Source organism: Pelodiscus sinensis, chromosome 3 (genome assembly GCF_049634645.1).
Source record: "Pelodiscus sinensis isolate JC-2024 chromosome 3, ASM4963464v1, whole genome shotgun sequence".
In the NCBI taxonomy this organism is placed as follows: domain Eukaryota; kingdom Metazoa; phylum Chordata; order Testudines; family Trionychidae; genus Pelodiscus; species Pelodiscus sinensis.
Genome location: NC_134713.1, coordinates 35,413,762 through 35,431,751, shown reverse-complemented (window position 1 = coordinate 35,431,751; position 17,990 = coordinate 35,413,762). Strand labels below are relative to the sequence as shown.

The window sequence follows — 17,990 nt, the reverse complement described above, 5'->3', positions numbered from 1 at the left end:
TGCTTACTTCCATTTAAGAAAAGATGCTTGCTTCCGTTCATCCTTCTCTCAAAAGATTCATTCAGTCCTGTCTTTACCAGTACTAGGTCTTTTCAGCTAGTTATCCATCCTGCATGTGTTCTCAATCATAGTTGGCATAGATGTCTACCTCCATTGCCTAGGAATAACTTTCCTCATCTCAACAATTAGTTCTTCAAGGGTCAATCCTATCAGGAGATTGGATAGGCAGTTCAAACAATGACTTGACTATTCAGAAGTGTAGTACTGTGCAGATGAATCTTAAGAAATTGATTTTGACACCCTCCCTCCCCTTTTGCTCAATTAACTATCTAGGAACACTTTTGGATTCAGTAACAGACAGAGTTTATCTTTCTCTAAGGAGCTAATACAAAGAGTGAAGCTCTGATGAGAACATGTCTGCTGCTGTTGGGACATGTGGTGTCTTTTGTTCTTTGTGAAACAATGCCAGGTTATATCTTGGATGTGTCTATTGGTGACTCAGTGTTGTTTATGTACCTAAATTGTGCTTGTCCATATTGTGTCTGTACCATATCAGATCCTTAAGTCCCTCATGTGGTGGATGAATCCCCACAGAATTTGTACAGGAATCCTGTTCTGCCAAAATCCCTCTACAGTCATATTACATTTCCCTCTGGGAATGGGAGGCGCTGGATATGGACCACAGAGGCCCATTTGTCCACCCTGCCCGAGCAGATGCTTTCCTCATTACATGGGCAAAAGGTCTTTTTATGCATATCCTTCAACTCCATTCCATATCAAGATCAGACAGGGCCAAAGTCATTCTGATTGAACCACTTAGCTAAGATAATTTGATGTCCTTATTTCATCAAATTCATCTCAACTTTCATAGTTACTGCCCATCATACCAGCACATTATATGTAAAGCTTTGTGGATATCTGCTTATTATCCATTGGTACTTGCATACATGAATTGAATGCAGATACATGTTTTGATCTACTAAGGGCTCTAATTATTTGGGTTGGAAACCTCACCACATTTGAATGTTCTATAGCTTCAAGCATGGTCCTAAATAGTTCTTGGGACTAGAGACCATATGTTCATCAGAATGAGAGAAGATAACTATAGGGTGAACCTATCTCAACAGAAACTCTATGATCTGACCACAGATGTTCCATGACCAGAGAGTTTCAGTGGAGGGCTGGTGGCTGGGAGCCCTGCAGGCTGGCAGGGCAGTGTGCTGCCTGGTGGGGTGAGCAGTGGGACTGCCTTTGCAAGGCTGAGAGCCTAGTGGGGCCAGCCAGTGGTGATGGAGTGGGGGAGAAATGACCTCCCCTCATTCTGCAAAATTCCTCATCTGGGACCACTTAGGTCCCAAAGATGCCAGTCCAGGGAGGTTCAACTTGTATTAAATACTAGAAAGGAATCTACTTGCTTTCAGAAGTGGAGAAGATATCCAATGCTACTTTTCTCTGACCAACTCATCTCTTTTTCCTCAATATTTAGTTCCAACAAGCATTTTAATTCAGACCATGCTATGAGTTTCATCCAGGTTCATTTAGCAGTAATAGCTTTCCATATGCCAGCATACGGTTGTTAAGTATGCACTCATTTGACAAGCTAAAATGACTTTTCTCTCAGATTGGAGCCCCTGTGTGGCTTTGGAATCTCATGAAATAACTGTCTTATGAAATAACTCTTGAAACCATTAGCTGTGTGCTCACTATTCCCTATTTCTATGAAGACTGCCTTCTTAATGGACATCACTCCTGCTCAAAAGGTTGCAGAGGTGGAGGCTCTACTGACAGATTCTCCTTTCACTGTACTTTTTCCAGGGAACAAGTGTATTTATGACCTCATATTGACCGAACTATTCATTTGAGGATTTTTTTCCCTAATCCAAATCAGTCTGCTATTTATACATTGAACATTAAGAAGTTAGCCTTTTACATGGACAAGACTAAGCCATTCAGGAAGACTTCTTGACTTTGGTTCCTAACAAATAGATCTGAGGGAATAAACTCAGATTTTTCTAGATGCATATTTGGGTATAATTGCCCGTATGGAGATTAGTTCACCTTGTGCTAGAGTGGGGGAGGAGGAACAATATGCAGCCTGTAGGCTGGACTCGGTTTGCCACAGTTAGCCCTTGGTGTGCTTCCAGACACTTTGTGTGTGCATTTGCAGGTACTTCCTCTTGAAGCTCCCCTTGGCCATGATTTCCCATTCCCAGCCACTGGGGACTGGGAAGTGGTGTTGGCTAGGCCACCCCTTCCTGTAGCTCCCATTGGCAGAGAACAGTGAACAACAGCCAATGGGAGCTATGAGCAGCTGTACAGATAAATAGTGTCTAGCAGCCCATCGGGGCTAACCCTGACAAACTGTATCTGGCCCGTGGGCTGCTTATTGCCCACCACTGCCCTGTAGTGACTGTATTTTACTAGAGCACATCTGCATCTGTTTCCCTGCTCAGAGATGTTCTTGCTGCTGAAATATGCAGAATTATAGCATGATAGGTAAAGGCTCACACACCTCCTTTATCATCTTTGGAAAATCATGGAAGTCGGAAGAGAGTCCAGAAGAGTGGAAAAGGGCAAATATAGTGCCCATCTATAAAAAGGGAAATCAGAACAACCCAGGAAACTACAAACCAGTCAGTTTAACTTCTATGCCAGGGAAGATAATGTAGCAAGTAATTAAGGAATCACCATCTGCAAACATCTGGAAGATAAGGTGATAAGTAACAGACAGCATTGATTTGTAAAGAACAAATCATATTAAACCAATCTGACAGCTTTCTTTGATAGGGTATCAAGCCTTGTGGATAAGGGAGAAGTGGTGGACATGGTATACCTATACTTTAGTAAGGCATTGGACATGGTCTCGCATGACCTTCTTATCAGTAAACTAGGCAAATACAACTTAGATGGGGCTACTATAAGGAGGGTGCATAACTGGCTGGATAACCATTCTCAGAGAGTAGTTATTAATGGTTCCCAGTTGTTCTGGAAGGGTATAACAAGTGGAATTTGGCAGGAGTCTGTTTTGGGACTGGTTCTGTTCTATATCTTCATTAATGATTTAATTGATGGCATAGAGAGTATGGTTATTAAGTTTGCAGATACCACCAAACTGGGACTGCTTTGGAGGATAGGGTCAAAATTAAAAACTATCTGGGCAAACGAGCGAAATTGTCTGAGGTAAACAGGATGAAGTTTAATAAGGACAAATGCAAAGTATTCCACTTAGGAAGAAACAATCAGTTTCACACATACAGAATAGGAAGTGATTGTCTAGGAAAGAGTACTGCTAAAAGGGATTTAGAGGTCACAGTGGACAACAAGTTAAACATAAGTGAACAGTGTGACACTTTGCTTTTTTTTTTTTTTTTTTTTTTTGCAAACATGATTCTAGGATGTGTTAACAGTAGTGTTGTGAGCAAGACACAAGAAGTCATTCTTCCGCTCTACTTTGCACTGATTAGGTCTCAGTTGGAGTATTGTGTCCAGTTTTGGGCACCACGTTTCAAGAAAGATGTGGAAAAATTGAAGAAGGTCTAGAGAAGAGCAACAAAAATGATTAAAAGCCCAGAAAACATGAGCTATGAAGGAAGGCTGAAGGAACTGGGCTTGTTTAGTTTAGAAAAGAAGACTGAAAGGGCACAGGATAGTGGCTTTCAAGTATCTAAAAGGGTATTACAAAGAGGAGGTAGAAAAATTGTTCTTCTTGGCATCTGATGATAGGACAAGAAGCAATGGGCTTAAATTGCAAGAAGGGAAGTTTAGGTTGGACATTAGGAAAAACTTCCTAATTGTCAAGGTGGTTAAACACTGGAATAAATTGCCTAGGGAGGTTGTGGAATCTCCATCACTGGAGATATTTAAGTGCAGGTTAGACAGACACCTGTCAGAGATGATCTAGACCACAGTTTCTCAACTTTTTTTTATAAATTACCCCTTTTAAAAAAAAAAAGTACCCACAGAGCCAGGCACCCCTAGCCCTCCCCCTCTAAGCCAGTGCCGCCCTCCTCCCCCAGAGCCAGGCACTGGACGAATGGTAGCCCTACCTTTGAAGTGTCTGCTCCTGCCACCCGGCCCTGCCACAGTGGCTTGTTTGCAGGAAGCAAGTGGCCTGCCAGCGCTGGGCTCGCTGCGTAGGGCAGTGCGCTCCCACCTCAGCCCGGCACCCCCCTAGCATGGTGCCCTGGGGCAATTGCCTCCCCCCCCCGCCCACACACCCACCCCTTCGTTATGCCACTGATGCGGGGGGGGGGGGAGGGAAGAGGAGTCCTTGGAGCAAAGCTTATTGTGCTGCTTCACCGCCTTTTAGCTCCTTTCCACAGTGCCACATGTGTTGTACTGATCTGCTGACAGGGGTGGGGGTAATGCGTGTCTCCAGGTTCAGCCACCCTGGGGAGGCTGTCGGAGAGGAAACAAACTAGGAGAGGTGGCCATGGAAGTGATTTCCTCCTCTTCCCCCCCGCTTAAACCCGCCCCCCAACTTGGAACTACCCTAGGTATGTTTGGGGGACAGTGATCATGAAATAATAGAGTTCATAATCTTAAGGAAAGGTAGAAGGGAGACCAGCACAATTGAGGTAATGGATTTCAGGAAGGCAGATTTTGATAAGCTCAGAGAACTTATAGGTAAGGTCCCATGGGAAGCAAGACTGAAGGGAAAAACAACTGAGGAGAGTTAAAAGTATTTCAAAGGGACGTTGTTAAGGGCCCAAAAGCAAACAATTCCGCTGTGTAGGAAAGATAGAAAATATGGCAAAAGACCAGCTTGGCTTAACAAGGAGATCTTGCATGATCTCAAAATAAAAAAGGAGTCATATAAAATATGGAAACTAGGACAAATAACAAAGGATGAATATAGGCAAGCAACACGGGAATGCAGGGGCAAGATTAGAAAGGCAAAGGCACAAAATGAGATCAAACTAGCTACAGGCATAAAGGGAAACAAGAAGACCTTTTATAAATACATTAGAAGCAAGAGGAAGACCAAGGACAGGGTAGGCCCACTGCTCAGTGAGGAGGGAGAAGCAGTAACAGGAAACTTGGAAATGGCGGAGATGCTCAATGACTTCTTTGTTTCGGTCTGAGAAGTCTGGAGGTGTGCCTAACGTAGTGAATACAAGCAGAGAGAGGGAAAGTTTAGAAGATAAGATACACAAAGAACAAGTTAAAAATCACTTAGGAAAGTTAGATGTCAGCAAGTCACCAGGTCCTGATGAAATGCATCCCAGGATACTCAAGGAGCTGATAGAGGAGGTATCTGAGCCTTTAGCTATGATTTTTGAAAAATCATGGAAGACGGGAGATTCCAGAAGACTGGAAAAGGGCAAATATTGTGCCCATCTATAAAAAGGGGAATAAGAACAACCCAGGAAACTACAGACCGGTCAGTTTAACGTCTGTCCCAGGGAAGATAATGGAGCAGGTAATTAAGGAAATCATATGCAAACACTTGGAAGGTAATAAAATGATAGGGAATAGCCAGCATGGGTTTGTGAAGAACAAGTCATGCCAAACTAATCTGATAGCTTTCTTTGATAGGATAACGAGCCTTGTGGATAAGGGAGAAGCGGTGGATGTCATATACCTAGACTTTAGTAAGGCATTTGATATGGTCTCGCATGATATTCTTATTGATAAACTAGGCAAATATAACTTAGATAGGGCCACGATAAGGTGGGTGCATAATTGGCTGGATAACCATAGTCAGAGAGTTGTTGTTAATGGTGCTAAATCCTGCTGGAAAGGGATAACAAGTGGAGTTCCGCAAGGGTCTGTTTTGGGACCAGTACTGTTCAATATCTTCATCAATGATGTAGATATTGGGATAGAGAGTACGCTTATTAAGTTTGCAGATGATACCAAACTGGGAGGGGTTGCAACTTCTTTGGAGGATAGGGACATAATTCAAAATGACCTTAGCAAGTTAGAGAAATGGTCAGAGGTAAACAGGATGAAGTTTAATAAAGAGAAATGCAAAGTGCTCCACTTAGGAAGGAACAATCAGTTCCATACATACAAGATGGGAAGCGACTGTCTAGGAAGGAGCATGGCGGAAAGGGATCTAGGGGTCATAGTGGACCACAAGTTGAATATGAGTCAACTGTGTGATGCTGTTGCAAAAAAAAGCAAATATGACTCTAGGTTGTATCAACAGGTGTGTTGTAAGCAAAACTCGTGAAGTCATTCTGCCGCTCTACTCTGCACTAGTTAGGCCTCAGCTGGAATACTGTGTCCAGTTCTGGGCACGACATTTGAAGAAAGATGTGGAGAAATTGGAAAGGGTACAGAGAAGAGCGACAAGAATGATTAAAGGTCTAGAGAACATGACCTATGAAGCCAGGCTTCATGAACTGGGCTTGTTTAGTTTGGAAAAAAGAAGATTAAGGGGGGACATGATAGCGGTTTTCAAATATCTAAAAGGGTGTCATAAGGAGGAAGGCGAAAATTTGTTCCTCTTGGTTTCTGAGGACAGGACAAGGAGTAATGGGCTTAAAGTGCAGCAGGGGAGGTTTAGATTGGACATTAGGAAAAAATTCCTGTCAGGGTGGTCAAATATTGGAATAAATTACCAAGGGAGGTGGTGGAATCTCCCTCTCTGGAGATATTTAAGAACAGGTTAGATAGACATCTGTCAGGGATGGTGTAGACAGAGCTTGGTCCTGCCTTGAGGGCGGGGGGCTGGACTTGATGACCTCTCGAGGTCCCTTCCAGTCCTATGATTCTAGGTCTCACCCGAGCCACCACCGTAGCCACACGCTTTTCCCGCCAGCGCTGGGGTGTGTGCTCAGAGCAGCTGTTAATGTCTGGGTGTGCAGCTCTGAACATTTGATTTGACAGGCACATGCCATCGCCCCCTTCCTGAGCCCCTTTGCAGGGCAAGATTCTGGACATTTTTTGCCAGACTTCACTTGTGTTGACGTACTCCAGACTTCTCTTGTGTACCCCTATGGGTTACATGTACCACTAGTTGGGAAACACTGATCTAGACAGTGTTTGGCCCTGCTGTGAGGGCAGGGGACAGGACTTGATGACCTTTTTAGGTCCTTTCCAGTCCTGGGACTGATCTTCAGTGTACACATTTTCCAAGAACTATGCCTTAATTCATGCTACAAAATCAGATGTGATAGAATGCATTGAGGGACTCTGTTCCAAAATTCCTGCGTTCTTACAGCTAGGGAGATACTGAAAATCATGCATCCACAGGGGCACAGGATACTATCTCGTGAAATAACTGGAGTTCTTCAAGGTGTTCCCCCTTGTGGATGTTCCATTTGCCCACCATCTTTCCCCTCCACTTCAGAGCTGCCTCTGTGGGCTCCACAGTAGAGAAGAAACTGATTCTGGTGGTTCACCCAGACAGCCCAGAACCACAGATCTCCAAACCAGAGTCAGTTTCTCCACCAAATGACTTCCATCTTCATTGTTGAATCCTGATGAGCAAGCTTGTTCAGAGTTAGGCCTGGAAAATTCTCCTGGGCAGCAAGGCTTCTATGAGAACAGCTTACTGTGCAATTTGGAAACATTTTCCCTGTTGTCATGGGGTTCTCCTGATGCATTCTTCAATCCAGCTCATCCAGGACTATCTCCTGTCTTTGAAATAACAGGGTCTAACCTTTCCATTTCAGCATTCCACCTGAAGGTTGACAGTAGGTCAGTGTTCTCACATGAAATGGCAGTTTGCTTCCTCAGAGGTCTGGAGTGGGCATTCCTTTCCAGTGAGAAAAGTGCTCACTTTGTAGGATTTGAACCTTGCTTTCTCAGAACTGATGAGGTCACTATTGGAACTAATGGCAGCGTGTTCATTCCTACATCTCTCATGGAAGATGGCTTTTCTGGTGGTGATTACTTCAGCCAAGAAGGGTTTCAGAACTCTTAAGTCTTTTTGGCGGAGCAACCTGATATGATTTTCTTTAGGAACCAAGGAGCAGGTTTGGACTAAAGCCTAACTCCTAAAGAAGTTTTTTACCCTAAACTTCACGCAACTAGGAAGGAGCAGCACTTGTATTCCTTGGACATCAGGTGGGTTCTGGCTTTTTATATTGAAAAGACCAGACTTCCATAGGTCATGCCAGTTCTTCATAGTACTAGGAGACAGAATGAAAAGGTTTCCATCTCTGCCCAGAGGCTCTCGCCCTGGATCACTTCTTGTATGTGAGCGTGCTATAACTTGACAGGTGTTCCCCCTTCCACCAAAACTAACTGCCCACTCTACAAGAGCCCAACTGCTCTTTGGCAGTTATCTTAATTGAAGTTTGAATCTGGGACATACGTAGAGCAGTGACCTGGTCCTCTGCACGTTTTCAAAACACTGTGCTATCACATTGCGGGCTTTCCCAATTAGGCCAAGCAATTCTATAATGGTATTACAGCCCACTTCCAATGTTACTCCATGCGAGTCAGCTAAGTTGAATGGACGTGTGCAAGTGCTCAAAAAAATGGTTACCTATCTCTTTTAACTGTTCTTTAAGATGTCCATTGCAAAACCCACTCACTGGACCCACCAGAGTGGTTGGTAAGAAGAAACTGAGGAGTAGAGGCTTGGTGAGGCCCTTTACCGGTGTTATGATTTTGTCAAAGCTGAGCCAACAGTTACCACTAAAGGAAAGGTCTCTGATAGCTGTGCTTGGAGCGCTCAGACACAATATTAAATCGGATTTTTTTTCATAAAAAGGGTCATTTTTAGAGGGGGGCAGGAATTAAGAATTTATTTTTCAGATAGAGGTAGGGCTGAAAAAACAAGTTTATTATCCTAGGAAAAAATAAAGCTTGTTTGTTACTATTCCCTATGATCATGGTAACATGTCTCTCTGGGGCCATGTTGCACTTAATAAATGGGAATGGGAATAGCTGCCTAATTTGCTAATTTGGATAGCAGTAGCAAAATTACTTCTTAATTGGTGGATGCATTTGTCCCCAGCCAAATGGTTAAATTAGTATCAAATTCTAAACAATAACCCATTGAAACTTGTCAGGTTTTAAAGACTACAAAATAAAGATGAAATTAAATGTATCAGCCATAAGTCTTTTCAGATTGTTTTGATGGTTTCCTCTTTTACAACCCAATTACACAAGCACTCTGTTTATGGCACTTGAATTGACTGTTAGTAACTAAAGGATATACTTAAGTGACTTCCAGTTTCATTTAAACTCTCCATTTTTATTGGTGTTCTTGACACTTATCAAGATGTCAGTGTTACAGTGAAAAGAGCTATATTAAAGCAATTGGAAAATGTCGGAAGTGTAGAATTGGAGTGATTTCAAAACTGCTTATTATTTGGGAAAACAAATTCATTCTGGTTCCTGTCAGGGAAGCATCACAAAAACAGTGGGAAGAAATCTGCCCCCAGCCACCTCTGCTACACCACCATTCTGGACCTCAGTTTTAGGCCCCAGTGGAATTGCTTTGTGGTGCTCTATCAAAATGTCTGGGAGGCCAGAGTTATTCTAGCTATTAGCATAGTATCATAAAAGGGAGGAAAAAGGACATCTTTACAGGTTTGGGAACCTTTCATTGCACACGTGCCCCAGAATCACAGCATTCTGCTTGCTTCTGTTGATAGTGTGTTGAGAGCCCTAAAGTAAGATTGGGTAATCATTGTGGTTGTCTTTGGGTCAGGTTTTATATAAGAATTTTGGTTTTAGAGCATAGAGCTCTCAACATCTCACCAACAGAAGCAAGCAGAACCATCAGAAGTGCTGTCAACATGTTTACAAGCACTAATGAGAGGAGAGACTTTGTCTAGCACTTCAACAGTCAATATATGAATACAGCAGAACTTGTTAAATTAATTAATTGAAGGCAGAGATAAGAGAACTTACAAAAACAGAACAATTAAAACAGTGTTATTCATACTTTTAAGAAATATATTGACTGTGTTCCAGAAACATTTGTATAATGAAAACTAAAGGGAGATATCGAAAATACTAAGTAAAATTACTGGTGAAAAAAATTGTAAACTCCTTTTTTTTTTTTTTTTTTTTTTTAAAGTGTCTAAAGCCAAAAACTTGGTCCTGCTGTGAGGGCCCGGGACTGGACTTGATGAGCTCTTGAGATGCCTTCCAGTTCTAGTATTCTATGCTTTGATGAAATTAAGGTCATAGTTCAGCACCAAATCCCTTGATTTGTTTTTCCTTTAGTCTTCACTTTATGTAGAAGTCTTTGATATTTAATAAAAGGTAAGCAACAACATAGAGTAAGCCACACAATGAAAGTATAGCCAGCTCTATTTCATCTTCATTCATATCCTGTAAACTTTCTAGTAATTATTGAATTTATAATTAGTTCCAAATAGAGCAGACATCACCCTTGCCATGAAAATAATTATTCAGAATTGTGGTTTTTTTTGTGTTTAGAGATCTGAAAAGAAAAAGTAATCAAGTTAAAAACTGTACAGCTAAAATTGAACTCCTTGGGGCCTATGATCCACAGAAACAGCTTATTATTGAAGATCCATACTATGTAAGTATCACAGATTGACCCAAGAACTTCTAACTATTTGTATGTATGTATGATTGTAAAACCTAACAAACTCAATGTTAAAAGTAGCTGTTGAAGACTTATATTTGGGTGGCTAGATAGTTTTACACTTTTTTCTTATCTTTTTCCAGGGAAATGAAAAAGACTTTGAAACTGTCTATGAGCAGTGTCTTAGATGCTGTAAGGCATTTTTGGAGAAGTTTCATTAGTGCCACGCCATTTTATTTCTGTAAAGAAATAATATTTAGCTCCTTCTTTGAAGTGTTATATAAATTTCACTTGATTGATGTATTTAAAATGTAATATTGTATCTCTGCAGTAAATCCTAATTGCATCTTCTTAATTTTAGTTTTGTATTGTAGCTACTCTGTGGCCTGACTTAGAAGAACAAGAAACATTTTACAAAGTATTTGAGGATCAGCCATTTTGTCAGGCACTGGTGTAACAAATTATTTCAGAGACAAACATAATAAATATATCTATGAACTCTTTCAGTGTCTAAGTTCTATAAAATTAGCCTGTTTTGCTTTTTTGTGTATAATACAAACATATTCTTGTACACATATCCCATTTAAGTATTCAGAAAAATGGATTTGAGAAACATCTTTTAATGTTTTGACGCAGGTGTACATGTATTGAGCATTAACTGATTAATGCTGTATTTTTCAACAAGAATGTTTATTTCAGACAAGGCTATGGCACTGACTTTGCTACAGACAGGTCTGTAGATCAGTTGTCTCCAACCGTTTTACACCCAAGATCATTTTTTAAATGACAGAACAAGCCAAGCTCTGAAGCCCCGCCCTGTCTGTTTTCTTCCTCTCCATCACTTGCTATCCCCAACCCTTATACTGCTGTTTTTTTCCCCAATTCTTCTGTAGGAAGAGGTTTTTCCAACATTTGGCCTGTCTAGACTGGACCAAATGTCAGAAAAAACCCTTCTTTCGGAAGCCCCCTTATTCCTCATGGAAAGAGGAATATACGGGTGACCAAAAGATCATGTTTGCTCTTCCACTAAAAGAAGCAGAAGAACAAACGCATCCCTGGATGCAGAAGAGTTTTTCTGGGATATCTCCGGAATCATGAAAAACTCCTGCAGTCTAGCTGTACACTTGCTTGGTTGAGACAGGATGTGTAGGCTCTGGGGAGGGAATGAGGGATTTGGGAGTGGGAAGGGGTGAGAGGTGCAAGCTCTGGGAGGAAATCTGGATGCAGGAGGAGGTGGATAAGGGAGGACGCTGGCTCGGGGAGGGGGCTCTAGGCCAGGCAGTGTTGGGGTCAGCCTTGCTTTGCCTTTTATGTTTCATTTTCAAAGGGCTCTGAATCTTCTTTGGTGCTTGGAATGCCCTGGTATGCTTTTACCCAGATTCATTTGTTCCTTTATTTGTTCAAATACTATTAAAAACTCTCTTCTTCTGACTGGCCTATGGAAACTTGCGGGGGAGGGAAAATGTTAAAATAAATACTAAATTTTTTTAAATCCCTCACGAACATCCATTTATGAGTTACCACAAGATTTTTATTTTCACCATTCTTCCTTTGTCCTTCCCACTTCCCTCCTATTGTGATGTCTCAGTTGTTAAAATTGGGCTTCGCATTGTTTGGGACAGGGCTCACATCTTAATTTGAGAAGTAAAGCATGCTTTGGTGTCCTCAGGAAATGAGTTACTCCCCTGACTGAAGGTAAGCTCCCCCTCCCATTTTTATTTAAACTATAACCTTTCAGACACATCACTCTATCTTGACATTGTTTTGAAACTCAGCGAGACAGAACTTTCCAAGATAAAGTAGCATGATATGAAAAAATGATTCATATCTTGGTTTAGCAGCAGGGTTGGCAACCTTCAACCTGCAACCCATCATGGTAATCACAAGACATTTTGTTTACATTGACCATCTGCAGGCAAACAGTGTTTCACATCCCACCAGTGGATTACCCTGATGGGCTGCCATGCCGAAGGTTGCCAATAGCTTATCTAGCAATATTAACCTATTAAAGATAAAACTAGGTGTAAATGAAATCTTTCATAATCCGCGTCTGTTAACAGTCAGTGTCACTGAACTCTGTTCAGAGGAGAGTAGGTGGCATATCAAAATTATGCATGAAAGCTCAGTTTTAAACACAAGACAACAAGCCTCACCATAGTAGAGTGGGGTTATTCCATGGGGAGGTCATTCTCCTCTGTCCAGAGAAAGTTCAATTGATTGTAAAATTTATGGGGCATGAATTTGTAACCAGGGCCTCAGTGTCTTCCCCCTCCCCCTCTCCTGTTTTCCTATTCCCTGCGGAGCTGGAGCATGAATTCAGGTTTGCTCTGCTACTAGGGGAAGACCCAAGCTTGTTGAGAGCCAGGTCAGTAGGTTTGTTTGTTCTTTTGTGGGGGGGAGGGGGTTGTTTTTTGCTTATCACTTGTGTATGGCCCTGGATTGATTGATTTTATTTTTTTCCCCCTGTGTCAGTGGCCACTCCCTTGAAAAAAAGTTCCCCACCACTGAGCTAAAGTAACGCTGTGAAACTGCAGCTAAAATGCATTTGTCTCTGTAGTTGTGTGCATGTGCATGCGAGCTTTCAGTTTTTTATCAGTTTCTCTGCTCACAGTGCCTCCTGTCAGCTGCTGTGCTTTTCAGGCAGGTCCGCAGTGACTCACCACTCTAGCTGAGCCACAGTCAGTATGCAAAACAAACCCTTCCCTTCCTGGGTACACAGTCCAGAGTGTCTCGCAGCTGTCCCTGGGCTCAATCTTTTAACAGTCCAATAGGACCCTCTTCACTGGCATCAACTTGCATGGGCTCTTAATTAGTCCAAGGGGTCTATCGCAGTACCTTCTCAATTCGGATATCTTCTTGTAGCTCTCCCTGGGTTCAGTGTTCCGCCTGACCAAAAAGGCCTATTTCTGTACCATAGCTGATGAGCTTATCTGTGAAGGTTCCTGTTCTGGGATGTAGTCATGCCCCCAGGCTTCCTCCCTGGAGACTTTTAACCTGTCTATTAGTCCTCTGACTCCAGCTAGGTCAGACTCAGTTTAGCCCTCTTTGTGGGGGAGGGCAAAAGTAACAGTTCCGTATACAGAGATTCTCTGAGACTATCTAACCTCCTTTTTCTCAAGGCATAACCACTTCTCCAGTGGTTGGTTGGTTGGGTCCAAGTCTTCCCCCCACTGCTCCAATCCCAAGCCAGGGGCTCTTTAAGTGGCAACCATGTCCTTCTAACTATTTCTCTTGGCCACTTCCCTTGGGCCCTTGTCTTCTGAGTGCTAGTCTGCTAGCCAAGAGCATCTCCCTTGTTTACCAGTCCTTGCCAGCAGCAGCTCCCCCCATATCACAGTCTCTCAGAAGTTTTCATTTTGTATTGCATTTTCAATCATTTTCCTTTCAGGTCTGGTCAGTTTTATATTTTTGTAATTGGGACTGTACTTTTAACAATGTATAAAATTGGAACTGGCATGATAAAATTTCATGGCGCTAATTCAGGAGTTCATCCTTTTTCAGGAAGAGTGTTCAGTATGCTTAAAAGCTTACTTAATCTAGACACAAGAGTAACATTGCATTTAAAAAAGACTTTTTTGAATAAGTTATTAAAATAAAGAACAGCTAGCCTTGGGGGAGAGGGGGCAGTTGCACAATGGCATTTATATAAACATATATGTGTAAGATGAGCATCTGACCTAAGAAGTTGTACTAATAACAATCCATAAAGAAGACTGGTTATAAGTCTTAGGAAAAACATTATGCCACATGGACAAATGCGCCATTTCCTCTAACTTTTTTTTAATCCACAGTGGCACACCTTAAGTAGATGGAAAGATATAGTTAGATTTAGCCAGTATCCTCTCTGAGTGCCTGCCACTCCAGGAGAGAGGGTTAAAAGCAGGCCGGAGGGGCCTGTATAACCCTAGCCAATCAGGGTGAAGCTAAGGATTGCCACTTAGGGCCAGGCTGGGTCCTATAAAAGGCTGCAGAGCTATGGGGAGCTCACTCTTGCCTTGACCACCAAGGATGATGGACTAGCTCCCTGCAGAAAGGAAGTACCTTGTACAGAACAGTGCTGGGCAGGCTTAGGGGAGTCAGAGAAGCTCCAGCCTGATACCTCCCAGGCTGTGTTCCTTGAGACAAGGGCCAAGATGGTTCAAGGATCACGGGGAAGTGGCCCAGGGAATGAAAGCAGTCAAGGGAAATGAAGGAAGGCAGGACAAAGCTGCTGCCAGAAGACTCCTGGATTGGGATCCAGAGTAGTGGATGGACTTGGGTCCCCCTCTTTCCCTCTTGCATCCTACCTGGTTACACTGGAGCATGGACTATGGCTTGCACATGAGGCCAGGGGCTAGACTTTGGGGCTGCACTTGGCCATGGTGGCAGGTGTAAGAACTGAGGACTGCTGTTACCTCTGGAAATGGGGGAGAATTGAGTAGTAGGCACTGAAGAGGACACCACGGTCCAGGGAGAAATGCAGGTCAATCACCAGAGGGTGGAGACAGCGGCAGAGTAGAGCAATAATGGGCAAGTCAGCAACCAGAAGGCAGTGTACTCCAAGCAGACCTAATTCCTAGTGTGACCAGCAGGAAAGGCAGCAGTGATGAGTCAATCTGGTTACAATGCTCTAAGCACTGCACTGCACAGTGATTCTCTGGCCCATTAATATTTTAATTATTCAATTATTCAATTGGAACGAGCTTGAGATGCACACGAGTGTTACTTCAGGGGTTAGGGCACTTATCAGACAAGTAGGGAGCTCCGGCTGACATCACTTCTCATCAAGGAAAGCAACTGAAGGATTAAATTCTGAGTATATAACCCCCAGGCTAAAGGTTTTAAGGGAGGTTTCCTCCCTCCCCCATTTTGTTTGGCATTAAGCAGTCTCTAAGGTCACCTAGCAAGATAGATTCTCCCCAGGTTTGTGGATTAGTCTGAGGCTTAGCCATGAGACTTGTATATGAAGGCCTAGACTATGTTGGGATTTTGTGGTACTCAATAACCACCAAATGAGTAAGAGGCCGGGCGCAGAATCAAGGGTCTTCTATACTTTCTTCAGTTCAACAAGACTTTATTCAGTGTGCACAAAGGGAGTCCCTAATACAAAAATCAGCCAGAGTGCCTGGAGCAAGGAGCCCTTCCCCTGGCTATTTTATAACACATGGCAGTTACAAAACAAGTTACATAACACAAACCTCTGGCCAATCATATTTAACCTTTCCATATATGGATTTGTTCATCACATGCTTATACTTCTCCACTCTACATGTTGAGCTCACCTCCCTCCCCTTGTCCTTTTCTAGAATGTTCCTAGGGTGGTGAGCCACAGCATGCTTCTTTATGCATACATACTTTCTAAATCACATTTTGTTTAAAATGAACACAAGCATACCCTTCAACTAGATTGAAGCAACATGCCCAGAAACATAGGTATCTAGAATGATGGACTTCTACACAACAGAAACTTGTACAGAACAGCTTTAGGAATCAAAAAAAGTTTTCACATCTACAGGGCTAGGCAGCAGCCACCCAGAGTTTTTGTGGATTGCAGTAGCTCCTAAAACTGACACTTGGGTTGCTTTGTAGATCTGGCCCTAAATGAATTGTGTAGGAGCCCATTATTCTCCCAGCTGAAATTTTTTGTTATAAATCTATTAAGAAATGTTGGTCAGCTGACATGTTAATGTGTCATGAGGTCACATACCTCAGTGGCTCTCAACCAGAAGTATGTGTATCCTGCTGGTATGTAGATGACTTCCAAGGTGAACATCAACTCACCTATATATTTGCCTAGTTTTATAACCGACTACATAAAAAGCATTAGTGAAGTTAGTACAAACTCAGGGGCGGCCCGTGGATGTAGGCAACCTTGGCAGTTGCCTAGGGCACTGCGTTTAACATGGCACCCAATAATGATGTCACACTATTGAGGGCTATGGAGGTGGGGGGTTCCACCTAGGGTGCCAGTTGCCGGCAGCTCTTCTCGAGCTGCTCCAGTACAAACTAAAAAGTTATACAATGACTTGTTTATTATCCTCTAGTTAATCCTCTAGAGAGAAATCTGAGCAATTTATATTTTAATTTGTAATTGTAAAAATAAAGTGAGCAATTGTTCAGTAATGTGCTGATACACACTTTTTTGTATTAGATTTTGTAGCAAATAGTTTGTGTGAGGTGAAATTTTGGGGCATGCAAGACAAATCAGACTCCTGAAAGAGGTACAATAGTCTGGAAAGATTGAGCCACTGGCATAAATCACATAGTATGGATTTCTCTTACAAAAAGAAGACTGAGGTAGTTAGGTGCTCAAATCCTTTTGGAGTTTGATGAGAGATAGGGCCCTAAACACTTTCACTAGAGGATACTATGGGATATTTGCTTGTATCTTATGTGGCCAACAACAAAACTTTACCTTGGAGTCTAAAACAAAACAAAAAAAAGATGAAGATGTGTAAATGCAAAGTCCTGTTCCCAACAAAGGATGACTATTAGACAAAGACTTAATTACAAGTTTGGTAAATTGCATAGTCAACCAATAATGTGTATATTTGGAGTTTCAAAGGGCCGGTCTTCCAAAGTTTAAAACAGCTGAAAGTATAACTGATTGGGAATATACATTTAAGGGGGAAGTGTTAGTAAAGGTGATGGATTCACTGTTTGGAGCCTTGAAAAACTTTTTTTTTTTTCCCCCCAGAAAGGTATGTTTGAAGTCAGTTTCTGGGAGTTCTGCAGGCTTGGGGTGTCAGTTATGGTTATGCCATCTGGCCCTGGAAGCTATGACCTTAAGGAGAACTTGCTTGTAACACTTTCACTCTGTGTTTGATAATGATTATAATCTGATCTCATGCTTCAGATTGTCACGGGTAATGAAGCATCAGATATCTGTTACAACTAGAGACAGATCACTAGTTAAAATGGAGAAGCACTTGGAATGGGTACATACACAATCCAGTCATTTAAGAGGATTTTATCTTCAGGTGCCTAGGGTATAACTGATCACAAAACTTGGATCATAAAAATTTGCCCTAAATCAGATTGGCAGGAACCTTCAGGGCTTCACATTGTCCTTTGCATCTTGAGGTATGGTTTACCTGCTAGGGTAATCTGAATATCTCACCTAATCAGTTTTCTGACATGGCAGCAGTGGCATTGTGGTTTCTCCTATTAATTGCTTGTGCCACGTAGTTAAGTCTATTGAGGTCTAAAATTCTTTAGTTTAATTGAATTCATGGCACTCAACATAGCGTATTTGGATGGTATATAATAGTGTGAGGTATGCAGGTCAAATGATGATTTCTGGGTTCTTCTGGCCTTAAATTCTATGAAACTGAAAATCCTAGCCCCATTTTCATGTTTCATACTCAAAAGTTCTACACTTATACAGTCTAATATGATTTAAAGCACTTCAATAAAATAGATGCTGCTTTGAAAGAAAGTGTCAAAACTTATGAGACTGTAGTGCGTTTGTTAGAAATGCTCCATAGTGCTTGGGGTTTGGTTTGGATTTTTTTGGTCATAAATGTAATATGACATACATCAGCTG

The 17,990-nt window shown here is 42.1% G+C and overlaps 1 protein-coding gene across 4 annotated transcripts in view; it reads left to right on the top strand.

The window, feature by feature from the left end:
• ACP1 (acid phosphatase 1) overlaps positions 1-10,968 on the top strand; it is a 29,990-nt gene extending 19,022 nt beyond the window's left edge. For 2 of the 4 annotated variants that reach the window (XM_075923564.1, XM_075923563.1), the window contains exons 5-6: positions 10,354-10,459; positions 10,827-10,968. In XM_075923564.1, coding sequence (XP_075779679.1) covers positions 10,354-10,459; positions 10,827-10,922 — 202 coding nt within the window. In that variant the 3' untranslated portion in view covers positions 10,923-10,968. Of the gene's footprint in view, positions 1-10,353; positions 10,460-10,608 lie in introns of all 4 variants that reach the window. The other 2 variants (XM_075923566.1, XM_075923565.1) reach the window with 1 other exon arrangement.
• Positions 10,969-17,990: the final 7,022 nt, after the last annotated feature.